Source organism: Neovison vison, chromosome 9, assembly GCF_020171115.1.
Source record: "Neovison vison isolate M4711 chromosome 9, ASM_NN_V1, whole genome shotgun sequence".
Lineage (NCBI taxonomy): Eukaryota > Metazoa > Chordata > Mammalia > Carnivora > Mustelidae > Neogale > Neogale vison.
In genome coordinates this window covers 37,117,054-37,140,215 of record NC_058099.1, presented here as the reverse complement: position 1 = coordinate 37,140,215, position 23,162 = coordinate 37,117,054, and the positions used below count along the sequence as shown (strand labels likewise).

Below are 23,162 nucleotides of genomic sequence, written 5' to 3'. Positions count from 1 at the left end.
ATTAAAAAATAAAAGGCAATAAAGGTTTTACAAAAAAGTGAAGAAATTTCCAGTTCTTGAGAGTAAAATGCCAGGGACCTAGGTTTATAGGTCATGGAAGTTGGTTACAGCTTGTTTATGGTGGAAGAAGCCAGATGCAAAATTGAATTTCCTCCATGGTTAGAAGCAGCGGTTGGTTCAGTGCTGTTTTTTCACTCCCATTAGTGGTAGAAAGAAAGTGTCATGATTGCCCAGGTGCCTTTCTGGGCCCCAGCAGCTGGCTCAGGGGTATACATGAACTTCTCTTTTTAAAGGTTGGTTTGTTTTGTTTTGTTTTTATTAAGTAAACTCCATGCTCATCGTGGGTCCTAAGCTCACAACCCTGAGATCAAGAGTCGAATGCTTCACAGGCTGAGCCAGCAGGCACCTCACAGGAATAAATACCCCCCGCCCCGGCTTTTCTTTTTAAAGATTTTATTTATTTATTTGTCTGAGAGAAAAAGTGAGCACAAGTGGGGGAGTGGCCGGTAGAGGGAGAAGCAGGCTCCTGTCAAGCAAGGAGCCCCCAGGACCCTGGGATTGCAACCTGACAGACGCCCAACAACTGAGCCACCCAGACATCCCAGATAAATAAGCTTCTTGATGTGTGCCTTTCCAGGCTTCTCTTGTGTTGTTTGAAGCTGAAAGGCTTGGGGATGACCAGAGTTTCTTGTACTCTGAAACTCTTGTCTGGGCATGTAGGCCTGTTTCCTGTCCATCCCCCCGTCTTGTCTCTTCAGCCTTGAATGTGCACCTGGATATTGTTTAGTTCTGAGACTTTAGAGTGAACACCAAAAGTTTTGTTTTTTCTGAGGTGAAATTTTTAAAAAAATTTTATTTATTTATTTTGACAGAGATCACAAGTAGTCAGAGAGGCAGGCAGAGAGAGGGAAGCAGGCTCCCCGCTGAGCAGGGAGCCTGACATGGGGCCTGATCCAGGACCCTGAGATCATGACCTGAGCTGGAGGCAGAGGCTTTAATGCACTGAGCCACCCAGGCGCCCCTGAGTTTTGTTTTTTGTAATAGGTGTATTTTTTCCCCCAAGTGTACAAATGAAATTTTTATAAATTGAGATAAACTACTTGACGGTACTGTTAAAGAACCAACCATAAAATGAATCCTATGCGATTTGCACTGTAAAATCCTAATTTAAATATGTCTTGATATCTTAATAATCAGTTTTCCTGTGTTTAGGGTACAGTCTGTTCATTATAATTTAATAGGTGGTGGTTTAAGAACATAGAATCTGTCTGCAGTCATATTGCCTGGGTTATATCAGGTTCTACCATGTACCAGCTTTATGACCTTGGGCATGACTCTTGTAAACTGAGGGTAATAGTACTTACTGTAAAGGGTTGTTGAAAAGATCCAGAGAGTTAATCATAAAAAGTGCTTAGAATCTTGCTTGGTTCCTCCTAAGTGCTTCTTAAATGTTAGGGGCTATTGTTACTGTGGAGCATAGGCTCTATCTAGGGCATTGTGCTTGATAATGGAGACCCTGAAGAGGCTCTGAAGCCCAGTAGTTGCCTGCAAGAGGCTTGTGATTGTTGGGAGAAGTGTTTAGAAGAAAAATTAAAGATTAAATCTATCTGTGATCACTTGTGCTTGGCATCACCTGATAGAGACAGACGTTATGAAAGAGTTCAGAGGAAGGAACAAGGCCATCAGCAAAGCTTCAGAGGTGGTTGCGGAGATCTGCCTAGCCACCAGTGAAGAATTCTAGAAAGGGAAATGGCCTGAGGGAAGAGAAGCAAAGGAAGTAGTTGGCAGGGTACCTTTGGCCTGGTAGTGTAGAATTAGAAATGATGAGAGTTCTCTCTACTTCATTTCTAGAAGTAATCTGGGAGCGTAGTTTGATTAAACTATGCTTAGGAAGCCTTAGTCTTCCTGACTGGGGATCATCTCATACACCTTAAATGCTGCTTTGCCAGGTTCTGTTGTGCTCGTGTGAGAAAGAATTCATTGGAGGAATTGAGTTGGGGAGGAGCAGCCACCTGGGTTCACACGTTCTTTCTTTGTTATATCTTTACAGTATGACTTCTCCTTGGAAAAGAAGACTATTGAGTGGGCTGAAGATATTAAGAAAATCCAAGAAGCCCAGAGGGAAGCAGAGCGCAAAGCTGAGGAAGTAGAAGCTAAAGTGAATTCTAAGAGTGGCCCAGAGGGTGACAGCAAAATGAGCTTCTCCAAGACTCACAGTACAGCCACAATGCCACCTCCGATTAACCCCATCCTTGCCAGCTTACAGCACAATAGCATCCTTACCCCGACTCGGGTCAGCAGCAGTGCCACGAAACAGAAAGTTCTCAGCCCACCCCACACAAAGGCAGATTTCAATCCTGCTGACTTTGAGTGTGAAGAAGACCCATTTGATAATCTGGAGTTAAAAACTATTGATGAGAAGGAAGAGCTGAGAAACATTCTGGTAGGAACCACTGGACCCATTATGGCTCAGTTATTAGACAATAACTTGCCCAGAGGAGGCTCTGGGTCTGTGTTACAGGATGAGGAGGTCCTGGCATCCCTGGAGCGGGCAACCTTGGATATCAAGCCTCTTCACAAACCCAATGGCTTTATAACCTTACCACAGTTAGGCAACTGTGAAAAGATGTCTCTGTCTTCTAAGGTGTCCCTCCCCCCCATTCCTGCAGTAAGCAATATCAAATCACTGTCCTTCCCCAAACTTGACTCTGATGACAGCAGTCAGAAGACAGCCAAGCTGGCGAGCACTTTCCATAGCACATCCTGCCTCCGCAATGGCACCTTCCGGAATTCCCTAAAGCCTTCCACCCAAAGCAGTGCCAGTGAGCTCAATGGGCATCATACTCTTGGGCTTTCAGCTTTGAACTTGGACAGTGGCACAGAGGTGCCAACCCTGACTCCCTCAGATCTGATCTCCCAGATGCCTTCCCTTTCTGTCTTGTCTGTGTGCACAGAAGAATCGTCACCTCCAAATACAGGTCCCACGGTAAGCCTTTTAAATCCCCCTGAGTTAGAGCTCTAAAGATTTCTAAATTCTGTGTAGCAGTTGCTGCCTCACATTCTTCTTTTCAAGGTGTAGGGCAAGATGGGGCATGGCTATATTGACCTTGCTTATGTATATTGTTCTGGTTATTTTTCTGAGGACAAAGACGTGTTAGCTTTGCGCCTAGCCTGGGTTATGTTTGCTTGTTCCTACCTCCATCTTTCTGGTTTTTCCTTCAAAAAGATAATGTATGTCATGCATGAATGATGTTTTTCTGCCTAATCACTTTGTTCTTTTCTCTTCTACCTCTTTTTTTAAAGGCTTGCTTTCTTTGTAACTTTTTACTTTTTTCTGCTTTATTAATTTTTTGAAGATTGCTTGGTAGTCCTCATAATATCTTCTTCCTGCTTTCCTCTCTCTATCTCATTGTGCCCTGAAGGTTGGTTCTTCATGATTTACCATGTGTTTACCGTGATTTACCTGTGTTTCTTCAGACCATGTGGTGCCTTAGTAGGTGGGAGATAAATTTGTATCAGAAGTCCAAGCAAAAGGTAGAAATATGTCACTTTTAAATCTACAGATTTTTAAAAAATATTTATTTGGCAGAGGGAGGGATTACAATTAGGCAGAGAGGCAGACAGAGAGAAGGGGAAAGCAGACTCCCTGCTGGTCAGGGAGCCCGATATGGGGCTCGATCCCAGGACCCTGAGATCATGATCCGAACCAAAGGCAGAGGCTTAACCCACTGAGCCACCCAGGTGCCCTAAACCTACAGATTTTAATCCTGCAGTTTCTTTTTTGCTCACTACTAAGAATTGTGCAGTTTTCTACAAATAGAGGGAGAAGGGGAGGTTGGAATTCGAATTAGTGTTGAAAGATGGATTGATACAAAAGTTGCAACTCGTTATGACCCTGAAGAATATCTGATTTTGTCTCACAAAAAAGTTGCAGGCGCAGCAAGGTTCCTTTATTTGTCTCGCTTAATTCTTGATGTAGTTTCAGCAGCACAAAACGATACATTATTCCATTCTAAAATAGAAATCACAGAAGTGTAAGAACTTTTTGCAATACCAGCACACAGATTTTTAAAGTTTATTTTTTTGTTTATTTAAAGATTTTTATTTATTTGAGAGAGAAAGAAAGCACAGAGAGAGGGGAATAGGGACAAGCAGACTCTCCGCTGAGCGTGTACCTTGATGTGAGGTTCAATCTCAGGACCCCGAGATATGACTGGAGCCAACTGAGCCACCCAGGTGCCCCCAGTTCACAGATTTTTTTAAAATGACAGCATATTAAGAGACTGTTTAGAGCCAGAGAGAGGAGCCTGATCACATTGGTGGTATATCTGTCAGAGACTGTAATAAGCCGGTAGAAAGATGAGCCTTGGCTTGCTTTAAAGTAAGTGCAAAGTCCCAGCAACAGCATTTCATGGTAAATGATTGTCTCTGTGTGTGAGTGCTTCCACTGTCATAGAGCTCACTGCTGTTTAGAGACTTCTGTGAACCTTGGCCCAAATAAACTTGATAGTGCATAACACTCTGGTGTTACCTCCTAGGAATGGGCTTCATCCTCATACCTTCTGGTCAGTAGGATACTCTTCATGACTCATTGTATGCTTTAGAGAAATTAAAAGCACTCTGGGGAAGATAAGGGATCCTCAGCCTCATATTCCCCTTTAAAATTACAGTAACCATTTAGAGACCAAAGCTCTTGAACTAATGGCAGAGGTTGTTCTCAAACGAGAACACCTGTCACTCTTTGACCCACCTCATTGTGGAGTTTCTTTTGGGCCAGTCCATTTCAGGGTTGGGGGGAGGTCTGCTTCTTGCTGGTTTAGGGACTTTCTGCCTTCAAGGGGCAGACAAGCCAAGCTGACTGTCTGGTGTTTTTCTAAGGAAGTCATGGCCCTTACCCGCAAGAAGCAAAGCCTGGTTTCTCCTGGTCCTCTATCTCAGTGAGTCTTTGAGGCCCACAGTGAGAACTTTTCCCAGTGAACAAAGCACTTCTCTTCAGGACAGTTAGTGACTTGAGGATGGGGGGAGTAGATGGTGGTCAACTGGGCTGTGTAATACACCCTTTATATAGGAACTCTGAGGGAAGTTTGGTTCTTGTTGGCTGTTTTAGACCCAGTGTTTGGGTCTTACTTTTCAGATTCTGATTTCACGTTTTACTGTTTATATAAACTAAACTTAAGACGTTGAGAAGTCCATAGGATCATGTAGAGAGGACTCTTGTAATGTGCCCTTCTTCTGAGACCAGCACAGAACTGCCTCACCTAAGCCTTAGCTCGTCTTTCCCCACTGCATGTCAGCCTTTTGTGGACCTTGCTCTGCTCATTGGTTAGGCTTCGTCTGCCATTGGGTTCTTTTTCTCCAGATACGGATATATTCCTTACTTTTCCCCAGTTGCTTTAGCAAAATATTTCTGCTCTTCCCTTACACTTACAAGTTATGAATTTACTAATTTTGGCCGATAAGCATTACAGTAGTGCCAGTTTGGTTTGAAAGTATATTTAAAATAATTTTTGACAGGGGCATCTGGGTGGCTCAGTGGGTTAAAGCCTCTGCCTTTGGCTCAGGTCATGATCCTAGGGTCCTGGGATCGAGCCCCACATCGGGCTCTCTGCTTAGCAGGGAGCCTGTTTCCTCCTTCTCTCTCTCTGTCTGCCTCTCAGCCTACTTGTGATCTCTGTCTGTCAAATAAATAAATAAAATTAAAAAAAATAATAGTAATTTTTGACATACAGACTCTTAGCTTTTAGGTGTTCAGATCTGTTTATTTTCTGTTGCCATTGCTTTCATACTTAGAAGTCATTTATCTCTAGATTCTTTTTTTATATTTTATTTTTATTTTTTTTTTTAAAGATTTTATTTATTTGACAGACAGAGATCACAAGTAGGCAGAGAGGCAGGCAGAGAGAGAGAAGGAGGAAGCAGGCTCCCTGCCAAGCAGAGAGCCTGATTCGGGACTCGATCCCAGCACCCTAGGATCACGACCTGAGCGGAAGGCAGAGGCTTTAACCCACTGAGCCACCCAGGCACCCCTGTTCTTATTTTTTGTAAAGATTTTATTTATTTGAGACAGAGAACATGAGCAGGGAGAGGAGCAGGGTAGGGGTGGGGAAAGTGGGACAGGAAAGAATCTTGAGAAGACTCATCACTTAGTGCAGAGCCTGGACCCCAGCACAGGGCTCCATCTCATGACCCTCAGATCATGACCTAAGCTGAAACCAAGAAATCAGATGTTTAGGCAACTGAGCCATCCAGACTCATTTATTTTTAATAATTTATTTAAGTAATCTCTGCACCCAGTGTGGGGCTTGAACTCATGACCCCAAGATCAAGAGTTGCATGCTTTTGTAACTGAGCCAGCCAGGTGCCCAATCCAGTCAGATTTAAAAGGTTTATATTGAAAAACAGTGGCTCCCTGCCTCTTCTGTCCCCAACTCCAGTTTTGGTTCCTGTAGTCTAGTAATTCTTTATCTCTGCTGGGATTTATCTCTGTATTTCTAAATAAAGTGCTTATATTGCTTTTTCTATATTTATCAGTTTTAGATGGTTTTATATTTCCTGTTATAGTTGGAAGTTTATATAGTTTATATAGTTTTATACATCCTGTTATAGTTCTTTCCCATAGCCTCCTTCATAATTAGATCACAAATTTTGGGTAAATTAATGTTGCTGTTCACATTATGATATATCAGGTAAATACTTACTGCCAAGTTTGAATACTATATTGTGATTTTTTTTTTTGCACCTTTTTCTCATAAACTACTCTATTTAAAAGATTTGCAGTTTTTCTTTCTTTCCTTTTTTTAATTTTAATTTTAATTTTTAAGATTTTTAAGTAATCTCTGCACCTAACGTGAGGTTCAAACTTAACCAGAGATCAAGAGCTACACACCCTACCAACTGAGCCAGCCAGGCTCAGGCACTCCTACATAGTTTCTTTGAACTTGTTGCTGGTTTTATCCAGATGCTCCAAGAGAGCCATCAAAGACCTAGTAATTTTCCCAGACACATCCAGACATGCTGGTTAACCTGTCAGTTTTGAGTCCTTGAATATCCAAAAGTGTCTGTACGCCTGGAGTGGAGGGTTAAGCACCTGCCTTCAACTCAGTTCATGGTCCCGGGGTCCTGGGATTGAGCCCCGCATTTGGCTCCCTGTTCTGCGGGAAGCCTGCTTCTCCCTCTCCCACTCCCCCTGCTCGTGTTCCCTTTCTTGCTGTGTCTCTTTCTGTCAAATAAATAAATGAAATCTTTAAGAAAAAAAATTTTTAAAATTTATTTTAGAGTGAGCAGAGGAAGGGGAGGGGCAGAGGGAAAGGGAGAGATTCTCAAGTAGAGTCCATGCTAAGCACAGAGCTTGACTCGGGGACTCAGTCTCATGGCCCAAAATCAGGACCTGAGTCGAAACCAAGAGTGGGTCACTTAACCAGGTGTGCTACCCAGGTGCCCCTAAACTTTTTTATTCAAGTATAAGCTCTCCTGATTTCTGGTATTCCTCTGCTTTTCTGTGTTCTTCCACCTTCTTCCCCCCAACCATAGCTTTTGGGATTTTTTTTTTTTTTAAGATTTTATTTATTTATTTGATAGAGAGAGATTACAAGTAGGCAGAGAGGCAGGCAGAGAGAGAGAGAGGAGGAAGCAGGCTCCCTGCTGAGCAGAGAGCCCGATGCGGGACTCGATCTCAGGACCCTGAGATCATGACCCGAGCCAAAGGCAGCGGCTTAACCCACTGAGCCACCCAGGCGCCCCAGCTTTTGGGATCTTAATTTTATTCATGGTGTGCCATGCCATGTTCATTGTGTTAGGCCCTCCTGGATCCTTTCAAACTAAGGCTCAGCTCTGAGATGTTTTTAATTAATATTTTCTGTTTTTTCTTTTTTGAAATTCCTATAACTGGATGTTGGTGCTTGAACTCTTGACCCCAAGATCGCATGCTCTACTGAATAAGCCCGCTAGGTGCCCCCTCTTTGTCTTTGTCTTTATATTTTTACCTTCTGGATATTTCTTTGACTATCGTATAACTTTCTTTTTTTTTCCTGATCTTACAGCCTTTTTTTTTTTTTTTTTTTTTAAACATATAATGTTTCAGGGGTACAGGTCTGTGATTCATCATAGTCTTTCACAGTTCATAGCACTCACCACAGTACATACCCTCCCCAGTGTCCATCACCCAGCCACCCTCATCCCTCCCACCCTTCTCCACTCCAGCAACCTTCTGTTCCCTAAGATTAAGAGTCTCTTATGGTTTGTCTCCCTCTCTGGTTTCCTTTTGTTTCATTTTCCCTCCATTCCCCTATGATCATTTGTCTTGTTTCTCAAATTCGTCCTCTCAGTGAAATATGATGATTGTCTTTCTCTGATTGACTTATTTCACTTAGCATAATACCCTCTAGTTCCATCTACCTCGTTGCAAATGGCACGATTTTGGGGTGGTTTGTTTTTTTTTTTTTGATGGCTGCATAATAATCCATTGTGAATGTACATGTGTATATACACACACACCACATCTTCATCCATTCATCCATTGCTGGATATCTGGGCTCTTTCCATAGTTTGGCTGTTGTGGACATTGCTATAAACATTGGGATGCACGTGTCCCTTCAGATTACTACATTTGTGTCTTTGGGGTAAATACCCAGTAGTGCAGTTGCTTGGTTGTAGGGCGGCTCTGTTTTCAAGTTTTTGAGGAAGCGCCATACTGTTTTCCAGAGTGGCTGCACCAGCTTACATTCCTAATCTCACAGCCTTTTAAATAAAATTTTACTTTATCATGTTTTAAATTTCCAAGTTCTTTGTTCCCTCTTTTGGTTTGGTGTCTCAGGCTTTGTAGTCACATTTAAGAGTGAGGCACTTAAAAGAATTAACAGTGGAGGGAATGTATGTTTTGGAGGTGCTTGCCAATCATTAAGCTTTAGTGTAGGTTGAAAGTTCCTAGGCTTTGGGGAACTCTGCAAAATGTTAACGCATGAATGTATTGGAGGTTTATAGTTGCATCTGAGAACTCTGCTTGAGGGTTATGGAAGGGAAGGTTGAGGAAGGCTGGTGTGTAGACCTTTACTTAAATCCCCCTTTTGGTGCTTATACTCCTCATATTCGGTGCCTGGTGTCCTTATTTTAGTCCCTAGAGACTAGCAGGCTGCTTCTTGAAAAGGATGAGGGTCAGCTGGGGAAGGTTTTGCTGGAGGGTTTTATTTCTCTATCACTCACTTTGTGCCCTTGCTTTATCCCAACAGTGCCTGGTGCTTCCAAATGCTGAGCCCCTCTCAGGAGTTGAGAGGAGCTGGTGGACTGACTCCCCTTTCTCCCACTTCCTTATAACTTAATTGGTTCTGCTTAGTTACTGTGGCTTCATTAGTATTTTGTATTCTAAAATTTCATTGAAATATATTTTCCACTGTTGTTCCCTCTTTCTTTGACCTTAAAGATTTTATCTGAGAGAGAGATAGTGAGAGAGCGAGAGCATGAACAGGCAGAGGAGTAGAGGGGGGAGGAGGATCTCCACTGAGCACGGAGACCAATGCGGGGCTCAGTTCTAGGATCCTGGGATCCTGACCTGAGTCGAAGGCAAACACTTAACCAACTGAGCCACCCAGGTGCCCCTTTTCGACCTTAAATATTAATAGTTTTGTCTTATTATCATTTCAGTGGGCTTTGGGGAGGGAGAATCAAGGTCACTTTGCGGTGTTAAGTGAAATTCCCCCTTTGAAATGCTAATAGACCTCTGTTTATTCTGTAGCTGATGAGTAGGACCCTGTAAATGCCAAGCCTAAAGCCAGGCCCTGGGAATTCAGAAATACAGGTGATACGGTAACTAACCTCTGGGAGCTCACATTAACATATTGTGTGTCAGCAATATAAACAAACCCTGTTTGGCTGTTTGTATTCTCAAGCCCAAGTAGACCCTGTCCTTGAAGAGTGATTATCTGGGGACCTGCAAAAAGAGAGATTATCTTGGGACTTGCAGAAATGGCCAGAGTCTTTGTCCCCTCTTGTGACTCCTAGAATTTAATGCCTGAGCCCTGTGACTGGGCTGCCAGAGGTATTGGGGGTGAGATGGGTAAGAGGAAACAATGGTCTTTAAAGGCCTGTAGTCTTGATTTTTCCCAGCTGACTTTGAGGAAAGTATCTGGTTATAGCTATGTAATTTTGAATGTCTAAGACCAGGGCTTCCATGCTTCCTCCCTTCTCCCCCCAAAGGAGGTAAAATTCTGTTGAAATACTTTCCTGGTTTTCAGGAGCTGGGCCAAACTGTAAAACAACTGTGACCTTGTTCCCTGTTGGTTCAGTCCTTTGGCCTGAGGGTGAGCGGCCTTCAGGCCCTCCGTCTGAATCCTTACCAGAAGTGGTGGGAGGAGTTAATCATGGGACTCTACCCACTTATCAGATGGAGGTTTATAGGGTCCCCTGGCTGGGAGCAGGCTGCCTGCAGGGCAGTAGAGGCAGGGTACGAGAATCCCATCCTGTCCCTGAAGGCCCAGCCTGGTGTGGCTGGCTAATAGTCCTTCAGTCTTGGCTTTGTAGGAGGGCAGCTGTGGCAGGGCACTGAACCTTTGCAACTTATGGTGTGGGGCAGAGGTGGAGTGCCCTCGAAGCCCTGAGCCCCTGAACTGGCCATGTACTCTCTATCTCTGCCCAGCCCAGGGATAGAAGCAAGAATAAAGACATTGTTGGGAGAGAGCCCCAAAGTTAGGGGTGTCTGCGGTAAATGATCCTTTTAGGACTCGACATACAACAGCCTGAGAAAGGGGTAATGGAGCATTGGAGAGAAATCATAGCAGCCATCTTCTATCAGTCCCATGGCCAGCCTCAGAACTTCTCTAGTTCAAGCCCAGGGGATTTAAACACAGAAGGGAATGTGGCTTTTGCGGTATCTTCTCAGCGGACAGACACAATTGTAGGTGTCTGCCCAGCTTTTCTTTCTCTTGCCTGTTTGCTCCCTTATCCCTCTTCAGGATGTCTGGCCAGCAGCCTAGCTCCTTCTTGCAAGTGGATTATTTGGGAGTTTGATTAGTGTCAGAAATGGCAAGCCCCTGGACTGGGCTGCTTCAAGTGACATGGCTTCTGGGGCCTCAGTCTTCTTTCTTCCTGCCTGATCCTCTTGTTTCTCCACCACTAGGTCACACCTCCTAATTTCTCAGTGTCACAAGTGCCCAACACTCCCAGCTGTCCCCAGGCCTATTCTGAACTGCAGACACTGTCCCCCAGTGAGCGGCAGTGTGTGGAGACAGTGGTCAACATGGGCTACTCATATGAGTGTGTCCTGAGAGCCATGAAGAAGAAAGGAGAGAATATTGAGCAGGTGAGTGATTAGTTGGCTCGGGGTGGGACAGGGGGTCATTCTGGAGAGAGGTCCTAGACCAGTGTCCTGCTTTTATCATAGAGCCCAATCACACTTATAGCCCCAGCGTCCTTTCTGGTGAGTTGCAGGACTCAGGGCATTTTGCTGCAGGGGACAGCAGCCTCAGTAGCAGTCCTTCTACTTAGGGGGCTGCTCTGGTACCTAGGCTGGAGGAAAGCCCTGGGAGCATTGGAGCCATTGGGACTGTTCTCTGCCCTTTTCTGCCCCTCCTGAGAAGGCACATTAGGCTTGATAGAGAGATGCCTCCTTCAAATGTTTATCCTGTCAAAGCTGCCCCGGGATATTCCCAAATAGGGTACTGGAGTCCTAAACCTTGGGGCCATTTTCTGACTTGGGCTGTTAGAATATCCTGTCCAGGCTATGGAATTGACATGGAGATGTGAATCAGCTGTGACAGGAACTCCTTTGAAAAATTACTCAGGTTTAGAAGGGTGTGCCTACTTGTTCAGCAAATAGTCACTAAAGTCCTGCTATGTTGGATGCAGTTCACGGTACAGAATCAAGTCTTAGCCAGGTGGGGAGCAGATCTCACATTGCTGGCTTGTGTAAGACTCTTGTGAAGCACCGTCAAGAGTGGTAGTAGGTGCTCACCTCTTTTTCTTTTCTTAAGATTCTCGACTATCTCTTCGCACATGGACAGCTTTGTGAGAAGGGCTTCGACCCTCTTTTAGTGGAAGAGGCTCTGGAAATGCACCAGTGTTCAGAGGAAAAGGTAGGATCCTTCGTGCTTCGTGGGAACCCTCTGCAAAGGATGGACAAAGTAGCATCCTCTGGCCAAGAACCGCCCCCTCCCTGCCAGTGACTGCAGGCAGAGGTAGTCAGAATGCATTCTCTCTAAAGTGTCCAGATAGGCATTTTGCTAGTTTGGGTAGTTAGGCTTAATGAAGCATTGGGTTGAAGATGACTGGAGTCCCAGGGAAGGGAAAGGGAAGACCTGGGCAAAAAGCTAGACTTTTGGATGATTGGGGACACTGCTAATTGCTTTGTCTGTCCTGTTCCCTGGAGAGCAGCTGTTTCTGGTTTCAGTATCCTGCCTTGGTGTGAGTGTGGATTTTGGTTAGTGGGACCCATGAGTCAGCAGGATTCCTTAAGGATGATGGGTTGTAGCATCAAGCATTCTCCCCTGGCTTCCTCCACAGCCACCCTCAGCTTGCTAGGGGACCTCAGAGGGACTCATAAGCCTCTGGCAAAAGACGCAGACTTCCCCAGGCAGCCTCCTGCATGCACATTCCTCTACTCTGCGGCCTGACCCCTTTCTTCAATATTTATTCTCTTCTGTCCCTTAGATGATGGAGTTTCTCCAGTTAATGAGCAAATTTAAGGAAATGGGCTTTGAACTGAAAGACATTAAGGAGGTTCTGCTACTACACAACAATGACCAGGACAATGCTCTGGAAGACCTCATGGCTCGGGCAGGAGCCAGCTGAGACCAGATGCTGCCTAGGCCCTGCCATGGAACCACCCCTGCGGGAGGCCCTGAGGAGCCCATGTGTGGGGAAGGAGAAGGGGCACATGTCTGGTTTTCTTTTGGGGGTGGAAGGTCAGGAGTGGAGACTGTGCTTGCCAGTCTCTGAGCTGGGGAGAAAGTAGGAAAGACTCGGGCATGTGAATGCCTCCAGCGTGGCCCTGGCTCCTTCTATATTAAATGTATTTGTATTTTGAGAAGTGTCCTTCCCACCTCGGCCCTCCAGGGGTCTGTACGTCCTCAGCCGAAACCTGGCCCAGCTGCCAAAAGGAGTCAGGGAGAAGGGGTGGGAGGGCCAGACTCAGTGCTGCTTTAGGGCTAGATGCTTCCCTCCGCTGCACTGGTGGACTGAACTCTAATCCAAGTTGAGTGCAATTGAAAAGGTTCTTCCAGGGTTTTTTTCCCCGCCCACTTCCTTTAACAAAGTCTCTTAGTGTTACACTGGTTCTGTAATGTCTCTGAGGTGCAAAGAATGCCCTTTCCCCATGGGATGTGGAGTTGGCCTCATCTGCCAGGCAGTTACCATGCTTCCCTATCCCAGCCTGTTTCTTTTGGCTTGGTTTGGACCACCGTCCTCTGCTACCCAGGATTTTAGAGCCCCCTACTCTAGGAAAGCCAGTTTAAGAAATCATTGGCCCCTTCCCAGCACACTGAGTGGGGGAGAAACAGGCTGCAGTATAGTAGCCCAGCACTAACTCCACCTCGGTTCTCCTTGGAGAACAGCCTCTCCCTCCAGCCCCCTGCTCTAGGATGACACAATGAGTAACACCTAGTCATAGAAATCAGTCTCTTTCGTTTTATATTCTGTTGTACATCATTAAAGATCTAAATACAAAAGATATAGTCTTGATGAATCTAAAGTAATTTGCTAACTATTTTGATTCTTCAGAGAACTACTAATAAAAATCTAAAAGGTATGTCCTGCTGTGATAATTCCTTTATTGCCAAGTGCTGTTTTATTGAGGGGTTGGGGTGGGTGAGAAAGGGATTCCTGCTTGGATTTGCCTGGGATGAAACAGGCACTAACCATTTTCTGTCTTTTTAGTACTGTCTCCCACTATAGGCCTGTGGGACCCAGGAGCTGGCCATGTAGTCGGCCCTGGCTTTATAAATATGACCTAAGCTCAGTCTCTGGAACCAAGGACATGCCTTCCTGCAAGACTGGAGGTGAGACAGCCTGGGCTTTCACGGCACTCAGAAGAGGGGAAGTACCTTTTCCTGTGAGATGCGTCAGGCATTTTTGTGCTGCAGGCAGGACTGGATTCAGACTGTTTGACCAGCTCCCGATGGTGCTGCTGTAGCTGAGGGAACTAGATTGCTCCCTTAAGTTTCTTGTCCTTATACTTAACTGTAATCCCACAGTACTCTAGTGCTTTTGGCTGGGAGCCGGTCTCTTAACTTTTAAGGATCACATGATCATTAAGACAGCAGACCCTTTGGGCCACGAAGCTGGAAAAAGGCCGCCCTCTAGTGTTCAGATCAGGCAAAGGATGACAGGGCTGCAGTCAGAAAGCCCGTCAGACTTTCTCCTACCCTTTTAATTAGGCCCTCCTTTTAAACCTTAAAAAGGTATCCTTTCCCTGTAAGAAATTTAAGTTTCTGCACATTACAGGGGACATCAGAGCCAAGACCGTGACATCTGCATCGTACTGACCCAAGGTGGCCGTGACGGACCACTTTGTATTTGTCTTGAGGTGTGTGTAAAAAAAAAATTCTGCCTCAGGGTCTCAGACTGTTGACTAGAGCTTTTAGTGCCAAGATACTACTGAACACAGGCCCTTGGGAGAGAGTGGACAGCCAGGGTGACGCTGGATAAAGGTAAGGCAAAGAGATCCTCCACTTCTTTAACTTTGCCATGAGAGGGTGTGGCAGGTGAAGAGCCAGGAGCCAGGAACTGCTACAGGAGCATGAGTGTTGTTAAAAAGAGTAATGCAGTGATGTGGGCACTCTTCTGTCTCTGAATTGCTGGAAGGGAGGGTAACTGGGGACATGAGGCCTGTCCCACCACTCTCCAAGGGCTAATGGGGAGTGTTTTAGTTTTTGGTCAAGTCTTGAAGAACAGCATTCAGCTAACAGAGCTCCTGAAATTCATCATGTTTTGTTCCCCAGCTTCTAGCTTAGCACTGGCCCACCCCATCCTCTGGTCCTCAAATTTAGAAAGATAGTAATTGTTCTAGAACCTTATCTCCACAGACAAGGGGTCAGTAAGATAAATACTCTTCTAATACCACAGGAATAGGAGGGCATACTAAGTTTTTCAGGCTGCCCTGCCCTTCCCTACAAATGCTCCTGTGCTTGGAACTGAGGGACATAGGCTTGGGCTTAGTCAAGGCCATGGGTGGCTGGGGAGAGGCTAACATGGGTAGGACCAGGGAGTGGGTTCTAGGATTTGTAAGGAGGACCTGGCAGAGGCCCCTCCAGCCCCTGGGAATTCAGCACAGCCTCCTGAGCTGCTCCCATCACCTCATACTGGGTCTTGTTCTAAGCCACCACTGTCCTCTCAGGGGCTGTGGCTGGCCTGTGGCAGGCCCGGTACAGCTGAAGCTGGCTCCTCAGACCCTGGATGCACTGGGATTTCAGAGCCAGGATTTCATCCAGCTGGGTCACAAAATCTTCAAAATCCTGAGGAAGAAAACAAAGGACAAATGGAGCTTTTGGTTTTGTTGGCCTTCTGTCAGGATCTGCTTTTCTAGTCCCTTTTCTTGCAGGGAGTTTTCAGGACCCTTAGGCCCATTCTTCAGCTTGAAAGCCTGCAGTACGCTACCAGTGACACAGGGTGAGGCTCATTTCTCTGCATTTGAGACTTTTTTTAAAGTAATCTCTAAACCCAGTGTGGGACTCGAACCCCTAAGATCAACTCGAAGATCAAGAGGTGCACACTTCACTGACTGAGCCAGCCATGCACCCCTGCACTTGAGAAACTTCTATGTAGAGAGGTATTCTGCAGGTCAGAGGGTATCTTTGCAAAAGTACCTCTAGCTGAGGGGCACATGGGTGGCTCAGTCAGTGAAGTGTCCAGCTCTTGATCTTGGCTTAGGTCTTGATCTTAGGGTTGTGAGTTTAAGCCTCCACTGGGTGTGGAGCCTATTTAGAAAAACAAAACAAAGTACCTTTGGTCAGCACGTGGCAGGTCACTTACCATCACAGGGAGGGGCTCCAGCAAGCCAATAAGAAGGCAGAATGGCAAAGGATAGAGGCTGGAAACATTTTAGCCTGGAAATGGGGAGTGCAATTCCAACACCCACCTGTCTGTGCAACCCCTTGAGCTATGTCAGAGGAATGGCAAGAGGAGGCCCAAGTCCTCCTAGAGTAGGACAGCAGACCCTTCACCATAACCACAGCAAACAAGGATGGCCAGCAGAGTACCTGCAGGCTAATTCCCACCAGCCCCTGCGTGTCTAGCCAAGGCTACTTACATGAAGAGCCAGCTGACTCATCAGGGTCTCCTCCTTGAAGACCAGTTCTGCCATTTTATCCAGTTGTTCCTGGTGTGCTCGGATGACCACCTGCCTGGGAACACCAGAGGGGATAGTGTGATCCCTTGGGCCTCCCATCTCTCCCAGGCAGCTTTCTGAGGCTTAGCCAGGTAGTTCCAGGCCAGGAACTACCCCTCCTCAGAATCGTCAAAACTTTGACCCAGGGCCAACACGCGCCTCCCCACCCACCCCGCTCCTCCTCTGTCACCTGTTCTTCTCAGGACTTATCTAGGGACTAAATTATACCAAGAACATACTGGGAAAGTGGGGCTTCTCGATCTGTCCCTGCCTCCCCAGCTACACTGAGGGACAGGGATGAGTGCTGCTTCTCCCCTACTACAGGAGCTCCCATGGCTTCCCTGCCAAAAGGCTCAAGGCTATGACCACGGTAGCTGGCACACCTGGGACAAGGTGCGGCCTGCTGCCTCGCCTGCCATCATTTCTCCTTCCTGAGGGAGTCCAGGGACCAAAGCAGGGGCTTTGAGTTCGAAACTGGAGGATCTGCCTTTTGTCAGATCCTAACACTGGGTCGAGGCCATGGAGAGAGCAAGATCGTCTCCTGGGATAGGCAGCCTCCTCATCTGTGTATCCCTCCATGTCCTCTTTGTCCCTGTCCCTGGCCTGAGCCCCAGTGAGCAGGAGACACACAGCTGGCCTAGATACCAGGAACCCTAGCAAAGGGCTGTAGCCTTTGTTTCCATACACCCACCAGCTCCTCGGCCCCTAATGTTGAGGGGCCCTGCTGGATCTCTCTGCCTCCTTTCTTTCTCTACACTTTCTGTTGCCTCTCTCTGTTGCACCGTTCACAGCATCCTTTGGGGAAAGCAGCACAAATCACCACTCCCTCTGTTTTTGACCTTCACCATCTTGCAAGTTCCCCAGCCTGCCTTGGTTCTGAGGGCACAAGGCCCTAACTGCTGTGTCCCTGGGCAGCACTTCCAGGAACACAGACCTGACGGAATGAAGAGGACTCTGATGTCACCACTGGTCCCAGGCTTGCTGAAGGGGACGAATCCTCCCTTTTCTCACCCAAGGCCCAGCTTTCCCAGACTCAGGGTTCACTCACCCAGGCAGGCCTGCTCCCTTGAAAAGCGGGCAAAGCCTGTCTAGTTGTAGTGTAGCTCTGACACTGAAAAAACGATAACCGTTTCCAGAACAAACAAATGTTAAGCTGGGGCGGGAGGAGGGATGCCAGAGGGCCTCCAGTCTTGGGGAGGGTGTCCAACTTACTGTGCAGGCCCCAGGGTGAGCTGAGGGAGTGTCCCTGCAGTCTCTGGAGAGCTGCCAGGGGCCAGGGGAGAGCCTGGTCTTGCTAAGCACCTTGGGATCGGCCTGTATTTGAGCCACATGATGTTGCTGTTGTAGCAGGGCAACTTGATGGGGTCTCTCAGCAGACTTCGCTCCTGCCAGCCAAGTCCTTTTGGAGATTTTCGTTCTTGGGCCCAGGACTGGTCAGCCATAACACTGCTTTCTGTTCGTGCGGTGAGTAGAGGTGCAGGGTGGGGTCCTCCAGTATGTATGTGGGGGAAGGGCTTTCCTGGAAAACCCTGGGAGCTGCTCAGCTCTGCCGCCTCAGCATCAGCATCACACCGCTGGCTACTTGAGTGTCCCTGGGAGGAAAGTACAGGCTCTCTGCTCTGGCAGACCTCCCCTGGGTCAGTCTCACTGATGGGCAACGTCTCAGGTGGGTGCTGACGGATGGGTGATGGGGACAGAGCTGGAAGATCACCATTTGGCTTATTGTCAGGGGGAGATGATGAGAGCCACAAGTGCCCAGCTGTTGAAGACACTGGCAGGAGTGCTTTCTGATCACCAGATGACACTGTGTCGCCCACAGGTGGGCCCCCTGCTGCCACTGGACTGTGAGCAAGCCCATCCTGGGCCAGCCGTTCCAAGGGAAGAGGGCCCTCATCGTCTGTGTTCTCCAGGAGGGACACAGTGAGGGGAGCCATCAGTCCAGAAGCATATTCAGAACATGTGCCTGATTCCCCTCTACAGTTGTCTTCTTGGTAAGGGTAACTGTTTTTCATGGTTTCGGTCACCAGAGTTGGGCTGTCTTGGCCAACTTCTCTCAGAGGTGTGCTGACTGTCTCTCTTTGGTCTGGAGACCCTGGAAATGCCTCATGGGATAGTGAGAAAATGAAACTGTCTTCTTCTGGGGGTAGTGAACTACCCTCAGGCTGCCCAGGAACCCCACTTCTGAAAGCATTCTGTCTGAGTTCAGAGGGTGGGTCTCCACCACCTTTCTGGCCACATACAAAGTCTACCTGTGAGCAGTAAGGCTTCTCTGTTGGGTTGTCTCTGGGGGAAAGCTCCAAGGAGGAAGACTCCTCTCTGCTGCAGTCCAAAGTCACCTTACTTGAGCCTTGGCCATGACTGGGAGCTGCTCCTCTGTAATTTGTGGGGTTCCTAGAGTACATCCAGTTTCCAGTTGGACCCTTCTCGTCACCATCTGTCCTGGGGTTAAAAAGCAGACTCTGCTGCCTTTCGGCCACCTCCGCAGGGCCTTCCTCCCTCTGATGAAGGAAGAAGGAGCCTTCGCTATTCTCTAGGGTGTTTCTCTGCTTTGTGGTCCTCTGACTGGAGACATGTGAAAAAGAATCTTCACTGAAATCGCTGTCATCAAGATCCTCAGCATGGGCTCCATCCTGGCTCTCAGAGTAAGAGCAGAAGGGGAGAGGGGTCTCATTCTGGAACTGCCCCTCCAGGGGCCTGTACTGGCATAAAAACCTTTCCAGTGGTTGGTAGTTGAACTTCTGCTGGAGGAGAGGTGGCTGCTGGAACTGCTGATGATAGAAGCGCAAATGTTCCTCCCTCTCTTTCTGATGTGGAGGGATGTCTGTCCACACTTCCGAGGCAGGCCCGGCAGGTGTGCTCCCCTTGCTGCCCTGCCCAGATTTTGCTAAGTGGTGGAGGCTGCCAGAGGAGAGCTCGGCCCGTGACACCAGCTGCCGCTGCACGGGCTGCACAGGCTGCACTGTCTTGCACTTGGAGGGTAGCTTCCCACGTGCTGGGGCTTCTCCTGGGCCGGCGGCCTTGCTTCCCCACCTGCGGGCAGTTCTGTTGCCCATTTGATTTTTCTCACAGCACAAGGGTGCAGATTCTTCTGCCCTTTTTTTGGCTGAATGTCTAGACTGCGTGGCTCCTTTGACAGGGCTGGTCTGAACGACCCACTCCTGGGGAGGACTCCCTCTGGATGAACCTGTCTTACCAGGAACTTTAGGTACAGGTGCAAAAGGGATGTTGGGCGGGTGGCTGGCCAGAGGATAGGCCTTCCCTTTCGTGGAGCCAGGAGCTGCCATGAATGACTGCTGAAGCCCCAGCTTGACCTTTTTGGGAGAACACTTGTCCCCTGGCAGGGCCACAGGGGAGCTCTGAATTCTTTTTGGAGAAGAGTTTCCAGAGGTCCGATTTCGACTTGTAGCTGAAGTACAACATTTAATGCCTTTTTTAAGTTCTTTGACCCTGTAAATGACCATTTTATGTTAAAATGTGTATTCTAGCATGCCCCTTAATTCTTTTTCTATACTTTTCAAAAACCAAAGAAAAGCATTACAAAAAAGATGGGTACAGTCTTAGGATATAAATATATACTACACATTCTATGATCAGAAGTTTTGGAAAATGCCTCAGTCCCATGGGATAGGCCAGGGAAGCTTGTCTCAGAACCGTACCACATGCCCCCATGTTAGGGCCCGTGTGTACTTCTTGAAGGTGGGCCAACTCGGGAGCCTGGTGTCTCCACTCACCTGCTACCCCATAGCCAGAGAGCCCCCTTTTCCTACAACCCATCTCCTTTTAGGCTTCTCTAAAAAAGTGGGTTCCTTCAAACTTGCTGGGTACTCAGGAAGCAAAATCCTCTGGAAATAAGCAGGTTTGTGCTAATTCTGTTAAAGGAAAAGTGACTTGTTTATTCCTAGGGTTTCTCAACATTTGCACAAGCAGTCTTTGGACCCAGGTAACGCTTGGTTGTAGGGAGCTGCCCCATGCACTGTGGGATGTTTAGCAGTAGTCTTGGCTTCCCCCCACTAAATGCCCGTAGCGCTACTCTCTAGTCATGAGGATCAAAAGTCTCTCCAGACGTTGCCAAATGTCCAATGGGAGGCAAAATCACCCGCTAGATAGAGAATAGAGAACCATGCGCTATTCCAAATGGGAACTTTAGAGATCTCTGCCAGGATTCATTTGTCAAGATCAGTCTCTTAACTCTTGTGATATTTAAAAACACTGTAAGAATTTAGAATCACAAGGTGACACCAAGTAAAAATGTGATTCTCCAGTGGTCTGTAAATTGTTCACTAAAATATCCCAGGAGGGAGCAGTACTTCTGCCTGGGGCTCCCATAAAATGTCTTTGCCTTTGTTTTGGTTTTAATCCAATCCTTACAGGGAGCTCAATGACCCCTGTGGCCATTTTTGAAAACCAAGATCTAAGCCTGACACTGAGACTTGATTTAAATCTTCCCTTGAAGTCTGGGAGCCAAGGCAGGCAGGTAATACAGCTAAACAAAGAGATGCAGAATGTGACTGAAGACACGTGTCCATGGGCCTTTGTTCAGGTGTTGCAGTAGGGCATACATACAAGGAGATGGGCTGAGAGGTGCCAAGTAAGTCTAGATGGTTCCAAATTACTTCCTGTTATAAAAGTCTTAATTATTTTAGTTTAATTAGGAGAGAAACACCAAAATTTCCCTCTAGTAGGACTCACAGTAAATAATTCTAGAAAGCTGAGTGCCAGAGGGAATCCTACAGGTAATTTGGTTATTGATGCTAAATGCTTCCAGTGTACTCTTCCTATCCCCAAAATCACTCCTGTCACTAAGCTTTTCTGATAAGTGTAAACCTATTAGGGGGTCCAGCTGGAACTTTATTTTTGGATTCCTTAGCAATATTCTAGTATATGGAGAGAAGAAAATTTTAAATCAGAATAAATTTTTACATAAGCAATAGGGGGCCTGGGTGGCTCAGTGGGTTAAAGCCTTGATCCCAAGGTCCTGGGATCAAGCCCTGCACTGGGCTCTCTGCTCAGCAGGAAGCCTGCTTCCCCCTCTCTCTTTGCCTTCCTCTCTGCCTACATGTGATCTCTGTCAAATAAATAAATAAAATCTTAAAATAAATAAATAAGCGATAAAATCGTGTATATATAATTACCTAAAATTAATTTCATTAGGCTTCATTTAAGCACATAAAACAAATGGCTTTCATTCATTTTCAACAATTTATCAGACTGCCTCAAATGGAAGAGATTTCTATTATACTTCTTGTGTTCTTTTTTTTTTTTTTTAATTTTATTTATTTATTTGACAGAGAAATCTCAAGTAGGCAGAGAGGAGGCAGGCAGAGAGAGGGGAGAAGCAGGCTCCCTGCTGAGCAGAGAGCCCGATGTGGGGCTTGATCCCAGGACCCTGAGACCATGACCTGAGCCGAAGGCAGAGGCTTAACCCACTGAGCCACCCAGGCGCCCCTCTTCTGTTCTTTTTAAAGCCAAAATTATTTCAAATAATTTCTCAATTATACTTAATACCTCTCCTCTCCTATGTGAAAGGGATTTTTCTCTTCCTTTACTGAGGCACTAAGAGAGGAGATGTCTTGTTCTCTGCTCCTAATGATGAAATTCTTACTTTAAGCAAATGATAACATGTCATCCAGGGAGTGGTGGGGTTATGAAACAAGATCAGTTCACCGTTATCAGTTGTTGAAGCTGGGTAATGGATACGTGGAGGTAAAGAATTTCAAGCCATATTCGTTTTTTGGTCCCAACAAGGTTGGATCATCTCATTTCTTCTATCTGATCTCAGTTTGTGAAGTAGCCTTTCTTTTTAAGATTTATTTATTTGAGGCAGAGTGAGGGAGAGTGTATGAAAGGGGGAGGGGCAGAAGGAAGGGAGAGAGAATCTCAAACACACTACTCACTGAGCGCAGGGCCTGACACGGGGGCTTGATCTCATGACCCTGAGATATGACCTGAGCTCAGCCAAGAGTCAGATGCTTAACCCGCTGAGCCACCTAGGCACCCCACAAAGTAGCCGTTCTTCTAAGGAATGCTAGTACGCAGGCATTAGAAAACCAGGCAATAAAGAAAACCTATTTGGGGGACCTATTGCTTAAATGAACACATATTGATTGAACTAGTTCCTGGTGTGGTGCTAAGCCCTTCATAACGTATCCTCATTGATTCCACATAACTGTTTTATGAGGTAGATGCTAATATTAGATATTAATTAACCTGTCAGATAAAACTGAAGCCCAAAACTGTTGCCCAAGACTGCTTAGCAATTTCATGGCAGAAGCAGGGTATTGGCTCAGATAGTCTTGACTCCAGAGCCCACTCTTATAACCACAGGAAGAGTTCCTCCTTTCATTCACAAATACTTAACTGCGCATCTACTATGTACCAAGTATTGTCTGGGCAGTAGATACAGTGGAGAAATAGATAAGGCTTCCTGTTCTCATGGAACTTAAATGATAGCTCACTTTTCCTTCCCAGTGAATTTCATTAAATCCCATAATACCAAAGATTCCTCAACAGTAATAAAAAAACAGGTTTCCCTCAAATAGTTTTTTAATCTTGGAGACAGCTTCTGGGAGACCAAAGAGAAGGAAAGGATATAAGAGGACCAGGCAGCAAAGCAGCCAGAGAAAAGTATGGAAATGATAGTGTCTCACCCATGCTAGGAAACCTATGTGACCACAAGTAAGAGATGGGCATGGGGGTGGGGGAACCTTGGCAGATACCAAGGTCACCCCAGAAAGAGCCCTGACCATATAGTCAGGCTAGCTTTACCGCCAATTTCCAATAAGACCTTTTAAAGTTCCTGCCTTTCTCTGAGTTATTTTAACCTTTTGTAACGTGTCATGTCTGGGTGATGTCT

At 46.5% G+C, this 23,162-nt stretch overlaps 2 protein-coding genes across 5 annotated transcripts in view; one reads left to right on the top strand and one right to left on the bottom strand.

Moving 5' to 3' along the window:
- The window catches only part of UBAP1 (ubiquitin associated protein 1), a 64,080-nt gene extending 50,348 nt beyond the window's left edge, over positions 1-13,732 (top strand). For both annotated transcript variants that reach the window (XM_044265501.1, XM_044265500.1), the window contains 4 exons: positions 2,051-2,986; positions 11,108-11,290; positions 11,961-12,062; positions 12,637-13,732. In XM_044265501.1, the coding sequence (XP_044121436.1) occupies positions 2,051-2,986; positions 11,108-11,290; positions 11,961-12,062; positions 12,637-12,777 (1,362 nt within the window). In that variant the 3' untranslated portion in view covers positions 12,778-13,732. The remainder of the gene's footprint in view (positions 1-2,050; positions 2,987-11,107; positions 11,291-11,960; positions 12,063-12,636) is intronic.
- KIF24 (kinesin family member 24) overlaps positions 3,721-23,162 on the bottom strand; it is a 94,056-nt gene continuing 74,614 nt past the window's right edge. For 2 of the 3 annotated variants that reach the window (XM_044265498.1, XM_044265496.1), the window contains exons 11-13: positions 17,522-19,756; positions 16,232-16,325; positions 13,598-15,437 (exon numbers count right to left, since the gene is read on the bottom strand). In XM_044265498.1, the coding sequence (XP_044121433.1) occupies positions 15,297-15,437; positions 16,232-16,325; positions 17,522-19,756 (2,470 nt within the window). In that variant the 3' untranslated portion in view covers positions 13,598-15,296. Of the gene's footprint in view, positions 4,013-13,597; positions 15,438-16,231; positions 16,326-17,521; positions 19,757-23,162 lie in introns of those variants that run through there. The other variant, XM_044265497.1, reaches the window with a different exon arrangement.